Here is a 19,107-nt window from a genome sequence, read left to right as displayed (position 1 = left end):
AAGGTGGGCATTTTATTTAACGTGGTCTCTGTAAGCTTGGGGGTGGCTTGGTAGGTCGAAATGAGCATTGCGTGACCTTCTTTCTTGGAATACATACAATAAGATACGTACAATAAGATTGTGAGTAAGGATGAGCATTGCGTGACCTCCGTCTTCTTGAGGTACACCCAGCTTGTGGTGGGGATGAGCATTGCGTGACCTTGTTTTCTTGAGTTACATTCAGCTTGTGGGTGGGGATGAGCATTGCATGACCCTCGTCTTTCTTGGAGTGCATCCAGCTTGTGGATGGGGATGAGCAATGCGTGACCTTCGTCTTGGAGTAATTCCATCTTGTCGGTAAGATGAGCAGCACATTTTTCCAAGTTTTACGATTCGTACAAGGATTTATTTCCCGTAGTTACACCCCCTCCCCCCCCCCCCCCCCCCATCCTTTTGTCCGCTTACGTGACACCAATGTTTTACGTGATGTTTTTATACGGCCAGCCGTGAGGGGGAATGTTAACGAAAACTCGATCCTAAAATAAATCTGATCCAATTCGCGGTGTTCATTTCCTCCCGATCTGTCTCCTTTATGCGGGTTTTTTTTTTAAATAATTATTGGTAAATATTACTAACAGAAAAGAATAAGAAAAGGATTTTTTTTCGTGAAAAGCTGCTCTTCACGCTCCGTGAAACATAAAATGGCGCTGGTGAGTCGTAACGGTAGAGAAATGGATAGCTTTTTTTTCTTATTGTATTGGTTACTTAACTTAAGTACTCCTTTTTATCGTTGCATGCATGGGAATGTCATGCTCAGTCGACTCTTAAAGTTTCCCACACAACTATTCGTTTGGCCTTTTGTTGTATCTTTGATAATTCATCTTATCTCTTCTACTCGTAACTTTATATGTCATACAAGAAACGTATAGTCTACAACGTAACATTGTTGGTAGTTGTGGTGCAGTGGTGGTGCGGTTGTTGCCCTGGCAGGCAGGGCACGTAACCACAGCTTCCATAATATACTCCAATGCCCTTCTAAATATGAGTTGGTATTAATTTTCATGTTGACAGCAACCAAGGCCACGCGTGCTGGTGATTGGAGCAGGAGTAATCGGTCTTACAACAGCTTACGAGCTGCTTGAGAAGGGGTAGGGGTACTACCGTATTACTGATAATAAATGGTTGGAGCCTCCAAATCCATGTTTGGAAGCTGCTGCGAACTTGTAGTTCCCCAACATATCATTATCATCATTGTCTTGTGATCCCCAACATATCATTATCATCATTGTCTTGTGATCAGCCAAGAAAGGGATGGCTTTCCGGTGTTTTGGTGCTGTTGCACGGGACTTGAATCATCCATTACAATTCTTCCAACAGCTTCCGTGTGACGATACTTGCCAAGGAGTTTGTATCACCAAGCAACAACCATAAGATTGCCTCTCAAGTTGCTGCAGGTTTGTGGCAGATCCCTGTACGCATTTTGCCTTGGAGGGATGCACAAGTTGAAAAAAACATATTTGTAAGTTTTTGTTTCTAACTTTTGTTTGTCTACTAGCTAATTTTGCTATTTCAGAACACAGTGCTTGATATAGTTTTTGTTTAGTTTGTATAGCCTTTCTCTAGAGGTTGATCAAGGTGGGGACCAGCCCCAAAGGCAGTGTGGAGGTTGGGGGGGGGGGAGTTGCTGATCCAGATTTATTTTTTTAAGGTGGATTAGAGGGTCTGGACATAAGTTTGATGTTTTTATTTGTTATTCTTATACATAACAAAAAGACATATCCTTTAGTTTTCGTACCTTAAAAAGGGGGTGAATACTGGTTTATAGGCATTGTAATTGTATTCCATCAGCAGGGGCGTAGCAGGCCTCTAAATATTGGGTGGGGGCACAATACAGAAACAGTAAGAAAATATTTGGGGCACAGCCATGCCCCTACTGGTATTTCCTCATTTTTGAAAATATTGGGTGAGGTATGTGCGCACAGTACCCCACCTCCTGCTATGGCCCTGATCAGTAAGTGTAAATCCTACATAGAATTTGTTTTTCCGAAAAAAAGTCCACCCAATCCATGCCACGCCCACCCCATCCCTCCCCCCACCCCCCAGAAAAGGATAAAAAAATTAAATTAAATAAAAAAACTTAGTATGCACCCCTTGGGGCATTAGTATATAAAGTGTGTAGTAATTTGGTCGGGAGGGGGGGTGGGTGGACACCCTTGACGCCCTTGGATCCGCTACTTTTTTCTTGTGTTTTTATATCATTTACAGGTGGAGTACCTTACCCAGAATTTTCTAAACAGGGGGTGGCACAGGTATTCTAAGGAAAAAGGATAATATTTGACAAACCTTCAATAAGAAATTACCTGCTTTTGGCAGCCAAGTGGGGATGTATGCATACCCCCCTGCACACGCCCCTGTGTACACGCCACCCTCAGGTTTTTCTGTTTTAGGACTGGTGCATGAGGACTTGGCATCGTTTCTCTGAACTTTCAAAACAAAAGGATGTGACAGGGGTGTACATGAGGCAGCGGATAAAACTGTATACACACAAGGTAAGATGAGCTTTCAAAACAAAGGGATGTAACATTATGCTACATAATAAAACCATATACTTGAGTAAGAGTAAACAGCCGCTTATTGTGAGGATGTTTCAATATGGTATTATGCTATTAGTGCACAGAAAAAGGTGACTAACGGAAAGTGCTTATACAAGGACATATAATACAGTTTAAAAGAACAGTGGAAGACCTTCTCAAAAGAAGAGGCTAAACTTTTGCTAATATTCGAAAGAAGCATCTTGTAGGGATGTGGCTAAATGCCACATAAAATATAGCTGATTGCCATCAGGCCCTAACAATTTGACAGCACATTTAGATGCTTTTTCCTCCAATTCTCTTGACAAATTATTATTGTTTTCATTATCTTAGATAGATGATGACCTCCGTGTAAAAGAACATATGCAAGCCCATCAACACCTTCCAGGGTTTCGCCACTCCCTGCAAATCATCACTGATTATGGTACACTTTCAATCCTTATTTTAAGAGGTTAATGTTTTAACCTTTTAAAAGGTTTTTAGCAAATGGTTTAAACTCTACATAAAAACACTGCTTGACATGAAACACAAAGATGACAATAGTTATGTGCAACCAGTACATATTGCTGGAAAACATGGAGTTACAAATAACTATTGAGATAAAAAGTGGCAGTTCAAAGAAGCAGTGTTTTTCAAGATGTGAAAAGGTGAGGTAATTAGAAACTTTTTAAAGCAGTTAGATTTACTTATCCATTATTGTTTACATCAAATAAGGGCTGATGATTCCCTGCTAACACTGGGATCAAACTCTTTGCAGGTATCAATGGAGATGGAATCAAAGATGCATTTACTTTCCTTAGTCCAGTTGTGGACACCGATATTTTCCTCACATGGCTCACAGGACAGGTGAATGATGTAATTAGTGAGTCTATATAATATGATATATATTATATATATATATATATATATATATATATATATATATATATATATATATATATATATATATATATATATATATATATATATATATATATAAGTTCTGCCTGTATGAATTGTTTTCCCTCCTCCTATTCTCTAACTCCTGAAAATGAATATTTAGCTTGCTGAATATTTGTTGTCTTGTTTTTTTTTGTGGGTGTGATTGTTGTTATACTTGCCACACTTGTTGACTTTTTCAAATATATAGCCGATGTGTCAGGCACCTCCATGGTATGTCTGCATTTGTTTTATAACTGTATAACTTTATAGTTGCCTTATAACCTCTCTGGAAATTTTCTCTCCAATCCCCAATGAAGTTTTTGGGATAGGCCCAGGATTTCCTCTTATTGTTGTTTAATTAAAGCTGTTCTTCATACATTAATAGCTGCAGTCACAAGGTGTGGACTTTGTCAAAGAGGAAGTGACACCTCCACTAAGCCAGCACTTGGGGGTGTTAAGAAGTAGGTACAAAGCCCATTGGGTGATAAACTGCACAGGCTTCCAGGCAGAATATATGGCACAGGACAAGAAGGCATATCCTCTCAGAGGTAGGGGCTTAGCACAGGGGGCTTCAGTACTTGAGTATGGAAATGGTGACATTTGGATATTTCACAGGTGCTGGCCTGATAATACATAATGCGGATATCAATGTGATGCCTGATGCCTGCATACAAACAACAACTCCATGGCGTGAAGGTGACGCTGAAGGGCTTGCCATCATCGCGCCACGTGGTAAGCATCACATCCATGATCTCACCAAGTCCTCTAGTTGATGCAATAGCACTTTATAGAACAGATACAAGTCTAAAACTCAATATGTGAAGGGCTCTATCTGTTAGGTGTTACCCATCAACATTGTGATGTTTGTGCGCAAAGTTGCAGTGAGGTGAGGTGTTGGATGACATCAAAAGATGCTGCAACTTTTGCCCAACATTTTGCGGGTATTTCCCTGAGCAAAAGAAGCTGTGTCGGTCTGCAGGCACACAGTCATGTGTTGCCATCAAAACATGAAAAATAACGATAAATTTTTAAAGCTTATAAATAGCCTCCTTGCAGCTCAGATGCTAAAATACAAGGGTGTATTGTTTACTTGGCAACTGCCTTGCATTAAAACAATCAAATCAATCAAACAAGATATTGAGATTGCATATTATCAGAAGTTATACCCTCGTCAATGGGACTAGTCACACAACAGCTTTTAATCTCTCAGGAGTGCACAGTGTTTGGCTTGGTACCTTCAAGCAGCCATCTAGTGACTGCTTCCTGGAAATGTCAGACCCCATTGTGCGGCGCATGCTCAAGGAGTGCCAGAAGGTCTACCCCCCTCTGCGTCACATTAGGGATGAGCATCTGTCTGGTATGACTGTAGGGGTGCGACCTAACCGTCACGAGACCCCTAGGGTGGAGCTTGACTCCACTGACCATAACCTGGTCCATAATTATGGTCACACCTCTTATGGTGTTGCCATGTCTTGGGGATGTGCTGAACATGTTAGTACCATTGTTAGTCAGCAACTGACTAGTGCAAAGCTCTGAATACCATAATTGCTTGCTTGAGCGCCCTGGGTGAATGTATTTTTTAGTCCTAGGGCTGTGAATTTGAGTGTTGGATCTCATTTCAAATTTAGTCTTCTTTTTTTCCCTTTCTTATGAAGTGCAGGAAAAAGCAATGTCAGTATAGGCTTATGAACTATATCAAGATTAATGATAAAGTTTTAGTGTTTTATCAATTTTTTGTGATCAAATGATCAAATGTTATATCTTTTAGCTTTAAATTTTTATCAAGGCACTCATCGCCTCAAAGCATCAGCGTTTAGCTCCAAGCATATTTCCGATGATAACTGTTATGGTGTTTTTATTTTTATATAAGATATATTTAAAGTATGAAAAAAGGGAAAATCCTTATTTAGTATTGAAAAGCCGCATATTCCATTCTTTAAAAAAAAACTGAATATTTACAATGACATAACAAGGTGCCAAAATTATTCATGGCAGCGAATTTCCCTACACAAATAGAACTTGTCAGTGCTATCCTTATTCATAACATACAATAGGAAAGATATATTAAAAGATGCTTCATATGATGATAATAATAATAATAATAATAATAATAATAATAATAATAATAATAATAATAATAATAATAATAATAATAATACTAATAATAATAATAATAGTAGTTTATTCACCAATTGAGTAAGCAGTCTGAATCACAGGTGGGGTCAACATAAAGCAGACATTATACACATTAAAGCAAAAACCTACTAGTGATAATAAAACTTAATTATTCTATCGCTGTCACATCTGGATCACAGCCCAGCCATATGTTGTAGCCCGACATCATACCTCCTGATATAAAGGGTTAATATAAAAAAGTTGAAAACGTTTGATCACCTGCTTTAGAACTCTTTGATCACAACCTTTCCGTCGCCATTGTTAACACCAGGCGTGTTTTCCTGAGATGTCCCGCTATTGAATGACCCCCCTCCCCCTGCGGTACCACTTGTTGCAGTCCCTACTATGCCGCCACCAGAATACCCGCCCCCTCCCCCAGGGCTTGCAAGTCCAAATCCTCCCCCACCAAACCCCCCATTGCAGGTAACGTCCATTCCCGGAGAACCCGCACCGCCATTTGTAAAACTCATTGCATCTGCCATGGCACCAGCCTTTCCATTTCCGTTTAACCCCGCCCCTGCCCCACCCATCACTCCAGACGATACTATTACGAGATCTGCGGTACACAACCTGCCTCCCTGTCCACCAGACCCCCCGCAGCGACTGCCGTTAGTAGAGGCTTGTCCGGGATCCCCGTCTGTGAAACCCGCCATTGATTGGCCACCACCCCCTCCCCCTCCGGCGACAAGCAATGGTGACCCGTCACTCTTATTGACGACAAATGTCCCCCCACCTCCCGACCCTGCTCGGGTTTGGAAACTAACCGTATGTTGACCCTTTTGGCCGACCAAGATTTGTATCTTCTGGTCTTTCACTAATGAAAATGTCCCTTTAATTCGCGCGCCAAGTCCGCCTAGTTTCCAGGCCCCGATGTTGCATCCAACACCACTATTACAGGTCCCATTTCCGCCTGAGGCACCATATGCTTCGATGACGTAGGTGGAGGTCCTCGGGACGAGCCACTTCTGGATACCAGCAGAGAGAACGACCTTCCCCTCGAGTGGGGTCCCTGTGTAACCGAGAGTTTCGGAAGGACCATCTTTACCCACCGCGCCCAACGTTGTAAATGTGTACACACCAACTGCAAAAACAACCTTTGAGTGGGGGGTAGACACGGCCGGATCCAGGAATTCCAAAAAAAGGGGGCCGAAGCAAGGGTTTCAAAAAAGAGGAGCTGGATTCAATGTTCTTCATTGTATTCTTTATATTACTTGTTAATATATTGTAAATATCTGAAAATAGGGAGCGGGGCCCGCTCGGCCAACCCCTAAATCCGCCTCTGCAGACAGACAGTTGGACAGAAAAACAGAAGGACACAGACAGACGAGAACAGATAGACAGACAAGAACAGATGGACAGACAGATCATCAAACCGATAAACAGACATACAAGAAAAGATTGACAGAGAGATCATCAAACAGATAGACAGGCAAGAACAGACAGACAGAAGAACAGATAGACAGATAGATAATGAATAAACAGATGGACAGACAGATCATCAAACGGATGGACAGACAGATCATCAAACAGACAGACAATAACAGATAGACAGACAGAAGAATAGATAGATAGACAGATGAACAGACACAGCACGTTGCCGCTCATTTACCGGGGATGGGCTCAGAGGGTAGTGTAGGTTCTTCTGGCCATTCCGGAACCTGGTATGAAAAAATGAAACGTTTGTTTGATCTAACAGATTGTGAGAATATATAAACTATTGTCGCAGAATTTGGAAACTATTGTCAGAATGTGTAAACTGCTGGCAAAATATGTAAACTATTGTCAAAATATATAAACTATTGTGAGAACATGTAAACAATGTCAGAATATGTAAACTATTGTCAGAATATGTGAACAATGTCGTTCATTGAAGATGGCACCCCAAGCGTCTTCAGGAAATCCTTTACACCCCTAAAATTTTTAAAATTCCCCTCTCACAGTCTTCATTAATCAATGTCTACATTCTACGTGAGAAAAAAAACAACAATGCATTTTTGTGTTTGCATCTAATATTACATTTCATACCGTGACGTTTTGAAGTTCACCATAGACGGAACCGTGCATGTACACCAGTCCCCTACTCTCTTTGGTCAGGTTGTACAGTTCACACAAACCATGTGGGACACCTCCAAAGTTGAACGACTTACAGGGCGTAACACTGAGGCAGGCTTGTGCGCATGACAGGATATCGTACGTCTGCCGAGTAGTGACACTGTCGGCGACTAAAATGTGGTTTTCCACTGTACTAAATGTGGAAGCCCGTGAGAATTCTCCGCGAAACGCCCACGTGACTTTGGCCAATGTCAATATAACGGCAAAATATGTTAACACCTCCGAGATCTGAGACAAAGCAAATGACGTGAAACTATTAATGATATTACAATGTAGCAAGGCAAAAAAGTGTAAAAAGGTTACCTTTTCCTCAATTATCCAAAACGTAGCTCTTTCATGACTTAAAACCATAAATATATACATATGTAATGATATTAACACTAGAAACGCAAGCGAAAATTTCTTTGTCCTTTTCTTTCTCTATCCCAGAAAATCAAGATCTCAGTTCAATCTCCCGGGGACTGACGAACTTTAGGTAGAACACGGGCCTGTCAGTGGCTTAAGACATTTTACCATTTGATTTTCTATCGTAATCTTACATTTATATATAATACTCTCTTTTGATATTTAATGCTGTCTCTGTCAATTAATTGCATCACCTGGCTAAATTGCTTATCGGGACTGCTATATAAACCCCTTCTAACCGCTATACCTAAACAATAATAAGACTTTTTTGGCGCGTGAAAAGTGATGATATTGCTCAAATCAAACTTATGTCCATATTTGTTTTTCTGAGGAGGGGTATTTGTTTTTCTTTCTTTTTTTTTTCTTCGTCTACATCTCAAACCTTCTTAGCTACATCTTGTACTTTACTAAATTTGGCCTATTGCCATTGTGTTTATCAACCTACGTCATTTTTTGGTTTGAGCGATTCTTTGATGAGTGACTTGTGCATTTTCTTTTACTCTATATACGCTTATGTGTTAACAACTTAACTTCATTGCACTCTATGATGAAAGCAACGCTTAGAACCAGATTTTTTCCATCCCTGTCTTACCTTTGGACTCATACTTCGTCTTAGCTTCGGCCTTCACCGATGAAAGAGTTAGCTCAGAGCCAATTATTTTGCGCTGGTTGGTTAAATGTACAGTTGAGAGTAAGTATTTTTTTTTTGATTGACACTTTAAGTGGGCTCTTAGCAACGGTAGGACACTGGAAAGAACGCCTGAAGGGTCTATTTCCGTTCTTTTGTAAAACACGATTAAACCATTTTAACGAAAGAGATCAGAATATTGAAAATGTCTTTCTTTTTGGAGCCTTCATGTAGGCTTTGTTGTTGAGCTTTTCCGTCAAAACTTCTTCGAGCTGTCGAGTAATCAGTAACATTGTCGTCGAGCTGTCGTGTAAACAGACTTCTTCTTAGGGTAGTAACCATTCTCATTGGGAGCGCCCGCAAAGTACGCTGGATCTTCGAGCATGGGTGGTAACAAGGTTTGTATTTTTTTTTATTACAGGGCTAAAATAATGATCCCTTTTCCGCAAATTGGGTAAAATCGTGATCCCTGAACCCGATACAAATCTTGTGACCCGTACAAGCAAAGGAGATACCCGATCCCAAAAATAAGCTCTACCCCAATGCGATATTTTTCCACCGCTAAAAATGCCATGGGACCAAGGCAGGGGCGTAGCCGTAGCCTGGAAGGTGACCAGGTGGCCGCCGCCCCCCCTCCTAGCAGCCAATAAATGTATGAGACAATATCTAAAATACAGGGAAACCTCCCCCCCTCCTAGCAGCCAATAAATGTATGAGACATTATCTAAAATACAGGGAAACCCCCCCCCTCCCTCCCAGCAGCCAATAAATGTATGAGACATTATCTAAAATACAGGGAAACCTCCCCCCCTCCTAGCAGCCAATGAATGTATGAGACATTATCTAAAATACAGGGAAACCTCCCCCCCTCCTAGCAGCCAAAAAATGTATGAGACATTATCTAAAATACAGGGAAACCTCCCCCCCCCCCCTCCTAGCAGCCAATGAATGCATGAGACATTATCTAAAATACAGGGAAACCTCTTCCCCTCCTAGCAGCCAAAAAATGTATTAGACATTATCTAAAATACAGGGAAACCTCCCCCCCTCCTAGCAGCCAATAAATGTATGAGACATTATCTAAAATACAGGGAAACCTCCCCCCCCCCCCCCCTCCTAGCAGCCAATGAATGCATGAGACATTATCTAAAATACAGGGAAACCTCCCCCCCTCCTAGCAGCCAATGAATGTATGAGACATTATCTAAAATACAGGGAAACCTCCCCCCTCCTAGCAGCCAATGAATGTATGAGACATTATCCCTCCCCCCTCCTAGCAGCCAATGAATGTATGAGACATTATCTAAAATACAGGGAAACCTCCCCCCTCCTAGCAGCCAATGAATGTATGAGACATTATCTAAAATACAGGGAAACCTCCCCCCCTTCTAGCAGCCAATGAATGTATGAGACATTATCTAAAAAAAAGGGAAACCTCCCCCCTCCTAGCAGCCAATGAATGTATGAGACATTATCTAAAATACAGGGAACCCCACCCCTCCTAGCAGCCAATAAATGTATTAGACATTATCTAAAATACAGGGAAACCTCTCCCCTCCTAGCAGCCAATAAATGAATTAGACATTATCTAAAATACAGGGAAACCTCCCCCCCCTCTCCTAGCAGCCAATAAATGTATTAGACATTATCTAAAATACAGGGAAACCTCCCCTTCCCCCTCTCCTAGCAGCCAATAAATGTATTAGACATTATCTAAAATACAGGGAAACCTCCCCCCCTCCTAGCAGCCAATAAATGTATGAGACATTATCTAAAATACAGGGAAACCTCCCCCCCTCCTAGCAGCCAATTAATGTATGAGACATTATCTAGAATACAGGGAAACCTCCCCCTCCCCCTTTCTAGCAGCCAATGAATGTATGAGACATTGTCTAAAATACAGGGAAACCTCTCCCCCCTCCTAGCAGCAAATGAATGTATGAGACATTATCTAAAATACAGGGAAACCTCCCCCCTCCTAGCAGCCAATAAATGTATGAAACATTATCTAAAATACAGGGAAAACTCCCCCCCTCCTAGCAGCCAATAAATGTATGAGACATTATCTAAAATACAGGGAAACCTCCTCCCTCCTAGCAGCCAATAAATGTATGAAACATTATCTAAAATACAGGGAAAACTCCCCCCCTCCTAGCAGCCAATAAATGTATGAGACATTATCTAAAATACAGGGAAACCTCCCCCCTCCTAGCAGCCAATGAATGTATGAGACATTATCTAAAATACAGGAAAACCTCCCCCCCTCCTAGCAGCCAATGAATGTATGAGACATTATCTAAATTACAGGGAAACCTCCCTCCCCCTCCTAGCAGCCAATGAATGTGTTGCGTTTTTCAAATGCCCACCACGTCACTCCCTTATGCTTGTACTTTGGGCATCATCAGGCGGGTGGCTTTGCTATTGTTTATCATTTAGAATATTCGCGAGAAAACTTCAAAATAACAATCTTAAAATGAAGTCTTATATGTTAGTGACGATATTGGATTGAAAATATATTGGTTACTCGCTTGGATTAGCGGATGAAAATGGCGGTGTGATTGCGGCCTGATTTAAATGTACACCAGTTCACTAAACATCATGTAGGTAGTTTAGGGGTATGTGCAGGGACTTTAAATAGCCGTGGCATGCCTCGAATTATTCGGGGGGGTGGGGCACGATACAGAAACATTAAGAAAACAATGGGGGTACAGCCACGCCCCTACTGGTAATTTCCTTATAATTTTTGAAAATATTGGGGGGGGAGGGCACGTGCCCCCAGTGCCCAACCCCCTGCTACGGCCCTGTTAAATCATCCCTCGCCCATAATGACGGTCTTTGTTACGCATTCATGTTGCGTGTTTTTGTTATAGGTATTGTGAATAAATTGTGATAGTATCAAACCTTGAGCAATTTTCAGAGACTAATGTTTTGAATTCAGTTGCTAAGGCTCCTTCTTGTCATCAATTCTTCTTCTCGTGTCACGCTCTTTGGATCTTAGCCGTGCCGTCGCACCCTGCAAACCGAGTAGAGAGAGTGTTACCACGCCGAGTGAAAAGCACGCTAGCATGACACTCCAGTGCGTGCGGTACTCGCCGAGTTTTTTTTTAGGCTGATAAAAATTGTCACACGTAAAAGCAATATCTAGCTATGGACACGGACGTGCAAATACCTGGAGCAGACAGAATTCGTCTTTGGAGAGAGAAAAAGCGCCCGACAAGGGCCAAATATAAGAGGGACTATTACAGGAAATCAATTTTCGAAGCCTAGAAAAGGCCAAGGCCAAGACGGAGCAGAAACTTGCTAATCTTCCCGTCAAATTCGCCATTCGGCGACGAAAATGGTGGGAAAGTAAAGCACGTCAAAGAGACAAAGACTCAAAATGAGCAAGATAGCTAGCAGAGGAATCAAACGATATTACATCGCGCTGTACAGAAACCTATACTACTGAGAATGCCAAACAACAAAAAATGCCAGTTACTAGGGGTTATCTGGGTTATATGTGGAATGCAGGCCCGTACCCAGGGGGGGGGGGGGGGGGGGGGGGGGGTTGGCAGCGGGTGCGTTCGCACCCCCAACAACGGCCGAATGTCCACTTGCGGTTCGCAATAGACGTGCTATTTGTATTCGAAACTTTAAAGCATAAGCGAATTGGATAAGAAAAAAAGGCATTTTAGATAACTCTGATATGTTATAAATCTATAAATCAACTCATAAGCTTAAACTTGAACTCAAGAACATAGTAAACATCCCGTGGAAATACTGCAATGGCATAAAACAAACAAAAAACACGTTTTTGGGGGTGTGAGTTTTTTATCATAAAACTTTATTCCTCCTTGATGACGAGAAGAGACGTAACATAGAGCGAAACAAGCATTTGTTGCTTATAAGCAGTGCCGTATTAGGGTCGCCAGTGCATTGCCTTGCGGGACGAGGGAGAGTCCAGTGTCAAGAGCAAAGACGAGAAGCTTGCATTTCACCTCTATGGAAATGTGGGGATAGTGATATGTTTCGCATTGTCTCCACGCTAAAGTTCACTGAGTGCACTGCGACGACTCACTCCACATGTAACAAAAGCACTCGGTTTGAATTTCGAACGCAAGAGAATTTGTATACGTGATGAAAAAAATAGAAAATCAAAGAAAATAGACTTCATAGTGGACTCACTCTATTCTTGTCTCTTTGGAATCTCTCATGAGTATTATGGACCCATTAACCACTCGTTTCCCTTTCACCGCCCCTACAAGACGAATTATAACCATTCTCTCGTCTTGTACAGTTGTATGTTGCTGGATTTCTCAGCCCCCCCCCCCAAAAAAAAAAATATATATATATATAGGGGGTGGATAAATCCCCTATATCCTCCCCTAAAATAAGGTTTTCTTATAAAATTATAACCATTCTTAATATCGCTTTGCATATGAACTATACCTGCCCCTCCCACCTATTTCAATAAATGTTGTCAGTGCAAATGGCAATTGTCAGTTTTAAGACCAAACACTGCTTATAGGTATAATTATTTGTAAGAATTAAGATGATAATATAAGTAATATAATCACATAGATTATCCACATTCTCCTACGTTCAGTAGATATTTGACGAGTTCCATGGTATTTTTTGATGGGAGAAATGCCATTTGACAATCTCCATATGCCATTTGCACTGATGTTATTTGAAATATTTGTATATGACCGTGCACTTACAAAGATAGACACAAGAACAAGAGATTCAAAATCAGTGTGGATGAGAATATTCAAATTTTATTGCTATTTTACAAGGAATATGGTTTATTTAAATCTGACAAACTAGCATTGTAAGTTGTGAATGTTACACCCTTAACCCAAACCAATAATAACATTAACACTCCCATTTATATCTATTCACAATGTCCATAAGTGGAATATGACTTCTATGGACTCCCACATTTTACCCAACATCTGCCCATCAACCAGGCCAGTACCCAGGGGGGGGGGGGGGGGGGTGCAGGGGGAACGAACGCACCACCCACAAGGGCCTAAGGTCCACTTTTGGTTCTCAATAGACGTGCTATTTGTAGACAGAACTATAAAGCATAAGCTAGATCAGTCTTGTATGTAGCCAAATCCTACAATAAACAATATCATGTGGCATCACTGCACATAAAAAAAAATTCTTTTTTTGTTTTTTCGGGGATGTTCAGATTTTTATCAGAGGACTAACTTTTAATACTGGTTGTGTGTTGTGCTTTTAATACTTTTAATACTGGTTGTGTGCTGTGCTTAGTTATTACAGCTTATTCTCATGCATCACTCAATAATATCTAGAAACTCTCCACACATGTCCTTAACTAAACCATATAAATAATACCTTATCTACTCTTATCTCTATATCCTTGTTTTGTGCTAGGCTCTTTTTGGGGATTATTCAGAAATGTTTTGCTTTAGCACATTAGTCATTCTCAGGCAGGACACAGCTATGGTTCAGAGCCTACTTGTTATTTCCTTATAGTTTTTGAAAATATTGTGGGTAAATGCCTCCAGTGCCCCATCCCTGTCAAGAAAGATGAAATGTGTCTAGGAAATGCAGTTTTGGGTTTGTATTATAAAATACTGTTCTGCATGCATAGAAGAGTAACATCTTATGATGTGAAGAACTCCTTAATGTGAACTCCTTAATTGTTACGAACATGTTTTTTTTATATTACCAACTTTATCAGCTAAGGGTGGTTGTTGGTCATGGAAAATTTCCCAAACTCAGAATCACAATTGTTTTCTTCATACAGTATGCTTGGAATCTCTTTTTGTCATTTTTTTTTAAATCTCATGTTTGTCATATAATGCATAATGCATAATGAATTTTATGTAGATTGAGAACTTGGTCTCAGATTTTCAAATAATGAGAATCCCAATCTCTGATTTTCAAATTGTTATCTCACGATTTTTGGGAAATCCTGCAATTGCAATTGACCAATTACCACGCATTCAACTATAAAATAACTTGTACGTATTTGCACAAGTTATGAGAGACCCATGGCAAGTGAACAATCCTAACTACTGAACAGCTATTCTACAAAATATTAATTGCATATTACAATCTTGGTGAATTAAATGGATTCCTCATTAGAATACTCCAGGTGCTGGGGGGTTAGATCCAGAACCCTGCAATTTAGCAAAAGTCAATTCATCGATCAGGATTATTTCACTAAATGCTCTAAAGTTACATCCAATCACAAAAATAATGACAAACATTTGGGGAGTTGGATAACATCTTGGTGGCCCTTGTGGTTCAAATGATCTGTAGTGCTTCTCACTACTTTGTGGCGATCTCAATGCCTGACTTATTTCTGTGCTCAATTTTGTGTAAGTGTCACCATGGGTGCTAGCTCAAAGATTTATAAGCACTGGGAACAAGGCTGCAGCATAGTGCACCTTTAATTGCCTTTGACTCAACCCTGCCATATCAGTACCCTCACAAATCACCATGTGGGATGCAAACAGGATAATAAGTTGCTTGAAATTTGAATTCACAAATTTCAAAATATGGCAAGATGGTTCAAAAGTGATGGCAAGGGAAATGACAAAAACATAAATTAAAAAATATATAAGTACTCATCCTCACAGAGTCATTATTTGTAGGCTTTTCATCTGGTGGCTGTCGCATACTCTGGGGTCTGTACAATAAACAATTATTTATTAGAACAAGAAATTGAATGATAATAAAATTATATGGGGATACTAAAAGTCAACAAGAACAGAAATGCATAACAGGCCCCATCTCCTGCTGGGTTTCACAAACTTCAAGCTCGTTGTAATGGAAAATTATTTTAAATCACTTTATCAATTTATTTTATATTAGGCAGTGGTATTTCATGGTGTTATGAAAATATGTAGGTCCAAGTAGTGGAGTGACGACCGAGTACTGTATAAAAAGCAGTCTCTTTGGCTGGGTCAAGGTAGTAGTTTACCTGAGAAGATAGAGCAAGAATGCTACAGCAAACCATGCCATCATGATGAGAGCTGTTGAGAAATATTCTGGCCCAGTGTCTGTGCCTTGAGGACCAGGGACTAGAAGTAACAAAAAATATTACAACCACAACCGTAAATCCAGACCTAGGGCAAAGCTAATAGTCATGGGGAGTATTATCAGCATCAGGTAGAAAATTGGTTAAAACACTAATCCTAACATCAGTAGTTAAGTATATTTGTGTCAAATTATTATTACCATAAAAATCCAATAATTAAATTATTCACATTGTAATTGTTTCACTGGCTCATTCAAAGGATTCCAGGAATTATAAAACATCACTAATCCTAACACAGAAGATACTGTAGGTACTGTTGCTGAGGCTTTTATTATAATAATAATCCAATAATTACACATTTAAATGAAATAAAATGATATAAATTTACTTTGCTGCCTAATTCAAGGATTTTAAGATATAAGGCCAAGTACAAAAAATGTTTCATAATCCCCCCGCATAATCTTTTGGGACACTTCAAAATTTTATTACTTTTTTTAACTAAAAGCCTGCAAGAAATATAAACTAGTGGTTCTTACTTTGAAGACATTGCAGAATAAATATATATATAGTTTGTGAAATACAAAATGGTCTGAAGAAGGTATTTTCAAAAAAAGCCAAAAGCATCCCTAGTATTCCCTCTTATTCCCATAATGCAATTCCCATTTTTTCTCCAGTTCTTAGGCATTCACTTGAAAACATCTGCTACATATTTGGCAGTCAAGAAAGATGCCTTTCGTTCACATTACAATATGCCTCCAGTCAAAAATATGTAATATTTTATCTGTGCATTTCATGTATAATTGCAAACAGTAAAGGAATGAGGCGGTTTTTTTTTCCAGATTTAAAGGTTTTCATAGGATAGGATTTTTGAAGCAAGTGTGTACGTGTGTGGGTGTGCATGCATGTTTGTGCATGTGTGTGTTAGTGTGCTGAAATTGTAATTCAAAGTCCTATCATATCTTGAAATTATATTTTGCTGACCAGGCCTTATATGCCTTGTTCCTTATATTATTTTTGAAAATTCAATAAAGATTGATTGATTGATTGATTACTGGTTTGACCATACATTTCTGAAAATTTGACTTGAATGAAGTCATAACACTTTCGTCAAAGTTTATTTGAAAATTCCACAACTCTTCGGATTATTTGGCCATAATTGACAGCAGATTGCAATCTGCCAGACCGCTTGTTTTTCATTTTTTCTAGATATCCAGACGGGAAACATTTGTCTTTTTTACTTGGCAAATGAAGTGACATTGAAATTTTAATTCAATGTTATTTATAAATCTAAGTGATGGTTACTAGAACAAAATTTGGAAACTGAATATTCTACAATGTTTCTTGATGACAACACTTGAGATTTAAAGATATATCACAGATCCACGGATACTAGAATTACTTTATTCATGGGCTCCATTACATTTAAATAAAAAAACAGTTATGTCAATCAAACTGTTTGCACAGCTTTTAGTATCTCCTATTGGAAAACGTTTCAATTATCTTAGAAATATAAACTAGATCAATCGAGATCTAATGTTTCTATTAGAAACCAAGGAACAAGTGCAACATTTTTTTAAAATACATGAAAAATAAAATCTCTTTAACTTTATTTAACAAAGTACTTAAACATCACATATTTTAGAATTTTTTAATACTCACGCTCTTGTAAGCATTGGTTATCCGTACAATAACTCTGAGAACTTCGCAACTACAAACAAAACAGATTGTTGGTAAAACTTGCATGTGTTCAATTCAATGGGTTAAGAGTGTTTTGAAAGTGAGATCGCATATTTGGTAGGTTTCAAAGTAACTCTTTTCAGTTAGTAGGTACCCAAAATATTATAAATATGTTTTAAAGTTTATGCATGAAGACTTACAAGAGATATAAGCCGCCTCATAGCGCCATCGTAGCTACAAATACATTCGCACGGGTCGAACGAATCTCCGGGTCCACCACCGCCGTCCATCTTGTTTGAACAAAAATTCCTCAAATTTCTCGCTTAGGGCGAGAAAGACGAGGCGAAGAACACTTCTATAGTTCCAAAGTAGCTTCTTGTCTTGTTATTAAGCAGTAAGCGATGATTTTCTGGGGAAATGTAGTTATAATACGGTAAGAGCGGAGAGGAAATTGTGTAATTTGGACACGTCTGTTTACCAACACAATCTGACTTCTCGTCTGATGTCCCGGATAGAAAACCTAACTCACAGGGGAGGGGTGGGTATTCATTAAAAAAAGACTGAAACCGGGTAAATTTTTCACTAAAAACGACGTAAAACAACCTTGAAACCCTCAAAAACCTGTTCATCAGATCTATTTTTACCTAAACCAAAGGATAACAACCTTTTTATCATAGTTTACACTTTTTTTACGGAGAGGAGGTTTTTTTTAGCAGCCCCTAATAAGACCATATACAATAGCGAACCCATGCACCGTTCATCATTTGAGTTCTGTAGAGGGTGTATTGTGGAATTTCACCTGCCAGCATTTGCATTAAAAATCTTTTAGTCGCGTCTTCTCCGTGGAAGGATTTGACTGGTTGGTCGAGAGGCCCGATTACGTCATCTTGTTATTAAACTCGTTTCACAGATACAAAATACATGCTGACTTGATACTGTTAAATAATCGGAACGTTGTCAGAGTTGAATAGGATAACGGACCTACAATTTGATATCTGACATAACATATTTTTTCCCTGCACGTTTTTGTTTGTTTTGTTTTCAGACGGCCAGTTGGCAAGGTTGTGTCAGTCTGAAACTAAAGAGCATCATTTGCATAGGGTTTCAAAGACTAACCATGTTTCACGCATGAGACTACTAGTTGGCTTGCTGGATTTGTTTTTCTCTGGTATGTCGTAGGCATTGTATACCAATCCCTAGAGATTTTTGCTTGCTCTATTTTTATTTATTTTATTTTTATCTCACTTTTTTCGGGGGGGGGGGGAGGGTGTCTTTTCGTCTCGATGCGAATTTTGTATGACCCGCTGTGACGTTATCGGTGTCCACTTTTTTTTATAAGAACGTCTAATTTTCAGTTGGGGCTGGGCCTGCGTTGATGTTGTCGACTTTTCTTTTAAAGGTATTATTTTTGGAGCTGTTTTAAGGCTGAAAATCTTATTAACGATATGTTCTTAAACATTTATAATATTTATAAAATATAATACCCAATGCATAATTAGGAGGAGAATTACACAAATGATTAATAGCAATATAATATTTAAGGTCAGGACACATGAAATTAAAAAAGCCAAATATTCTGCTTCTATCTGCACATCTTAGCATGTTCTAAAAATTTGGTTAAA

At 39.5% G+C, this 19,107-nt stretch overlaps 3 protein-coding genes across 3 annotated transcripts; 1 reads left to right on the top strand and 2 right to left on the bottom strand.

The window, feature by feature from the left end:
• The first annotated feature begins 484 nt into the window (after positions 1-484).
• LOC5519737 (D-amino-acid oxidase) lies at positions 485-5,783 on the top strand. The gene is made up of 9 exons (XM_001639570.3): positions 485-689; positions 1,051-1,127; positions 1,357-1,498; positions 2,427-2,528; positions 2,904-2,994; positions 3,328-3,416; positions 3,877-4,039; positions 4,107-4,223; positions 4,702-5,783. The coding sequence occupies exons 1-9, from the start codon at positions 681-683 to the stop codon at positions 5,025-5,027; spliced, it is 1,116 nt and encodes a 371-aa protein (XP_001639620.2). The 5' UTR covers positions 485-680; the 3' UTR covers positions 5,028-5,783.
• Positions 5,657-9,271, bottom strand: LOC116603428 (uncharacterized PE-PGRS family protein PE_PGRS54). The gene is made up of 4 exons (XM_032364611.2): positions 8,776-9,271; positions 7,692-8,006; positions 7,276-7,324; positions 5,657-6,747 (listed from the first exon to the last, which is right to left on the bottom strand). The coding sequence occupies exons 1-4, from the start codon at positions 8,785-8,787 to the stop codon at positions 5,891-5,893; spliced, it is 1,233 nt and encodes a 410-aa protein (XP_032220502.2). The 5' UTR covers positions 8,788-9,271; the 3' UTR covers positions 5,657-5,890.
• A 4,275-nt stretch (positions 9,272-13,546) lies between these two features.
• LOC5519645 (small integral membrane protein 14) lies at positions 13,547-17,998 on the bottom strand. The gene is made up of 5 exons (XM_001639473.3): positions 17,686-17,998; positions 17,468-17,516; positions 15,752-15,851; positions 15,406-15,457; positions 13,547-14,945 (listed from the first exon to the last, which is right to left on the bottom strand). The coding sequence occupies exons 1-5, from the start codon at positions 17,773-17,775 to the stop codon at positions 14,907-14,909; spliced, it is 330 nt and encodes a 109-aa protein (XP_001639523.1). The 5' UTR covers positions 17,776-17,998; the 3' UTR covers positions 13,547-14,906.
• Positions 17,999-19,107: the final 1,109 nt, after the last annotated feature.

This window comes from Nematostella vectensis, chromosome 4 (assembly GCF_932526225.1).
Source record: "Nematostella vectensis chromosome 4, jaNemVect1.1, whole genome shotgun sequence".
NCBI classification, from domain to species: domain Eukaryota; kingdom Metazoa; phylum Cnidaria; class Anthozoa; order Actiniaria; family Edwardsiidae; genus Nematostella; species Nematostella vectensis.
The sequence above is the reverse complement of the archived record's forward strand: the minus strand, read 5'-3'. Positions and strand labels throughout refer to the sequence as shown.

What these genes read in the sequence shown, in the direction of transcription:
- LOC5519737 (XM_001639570.3), top strand. An exon ending in GAAGGCATATCCTCTCAGAG is followed by an intron (nt 4,040 to 4,106) that starts GTAGGGGCTTAG and finishes GATATTTCACAG; the next exon opens with GTGCTGGCCTGATAATACAT. An exon ending in TGCCATCATCGCGCCACGTG is followed by an intron (nt 4,224 to 4,701) that starts GTAAGCATCACA and finishes TTAATCTCTCAG; the next exon opens with GAGTGCACAGTGTTTGGCTT.
- LOC116603428 (XM_032364611.2), bottom strand. An exon ending in GTGAACTTCAAAACGTCACG is followed by an intron (nt 7,325 to 7,691) that starts GTATGAAATGTA and finishes TTTTCATACCAG; the next exon opens with GTTCCGGAATGGCCAGAAGA. An exon ending in ACCCTCTGAGCCCATCCCCG is followed by an intron (nt 6,748 to 7,275) that starts GTAAATGAGCGG and finishes TTGTTTTTGCAG; the next exon opens with TTGGTGTGTACACATTTACA.
- LOC5519645 (XM_001639473.3), bottom strand. Translation starts at nt 17,775, where the DNA reads ATGGACGGCGGTGGTGGACCCGGAGATTCGTTCGACCCGTGCGAATGT. An exon ending in TTCTTGCTCTATCTTCTCAG is followed by an intron (nt 15,458 to 15,751) that starts GTAAACTACTAC and finishes TTTATTGTACAG; the next exon opens with ACCCCAGAGTATGCGACAGC. An exon ending in AGCCTACAAATAATGACTCT is followed by an intron (nt 14,946 to 15,405) that starts GTGAGGATGAGT and finishes GCTAAATTGCAG; the next exon opens with GGTTCTGGATCTAACCCCCC.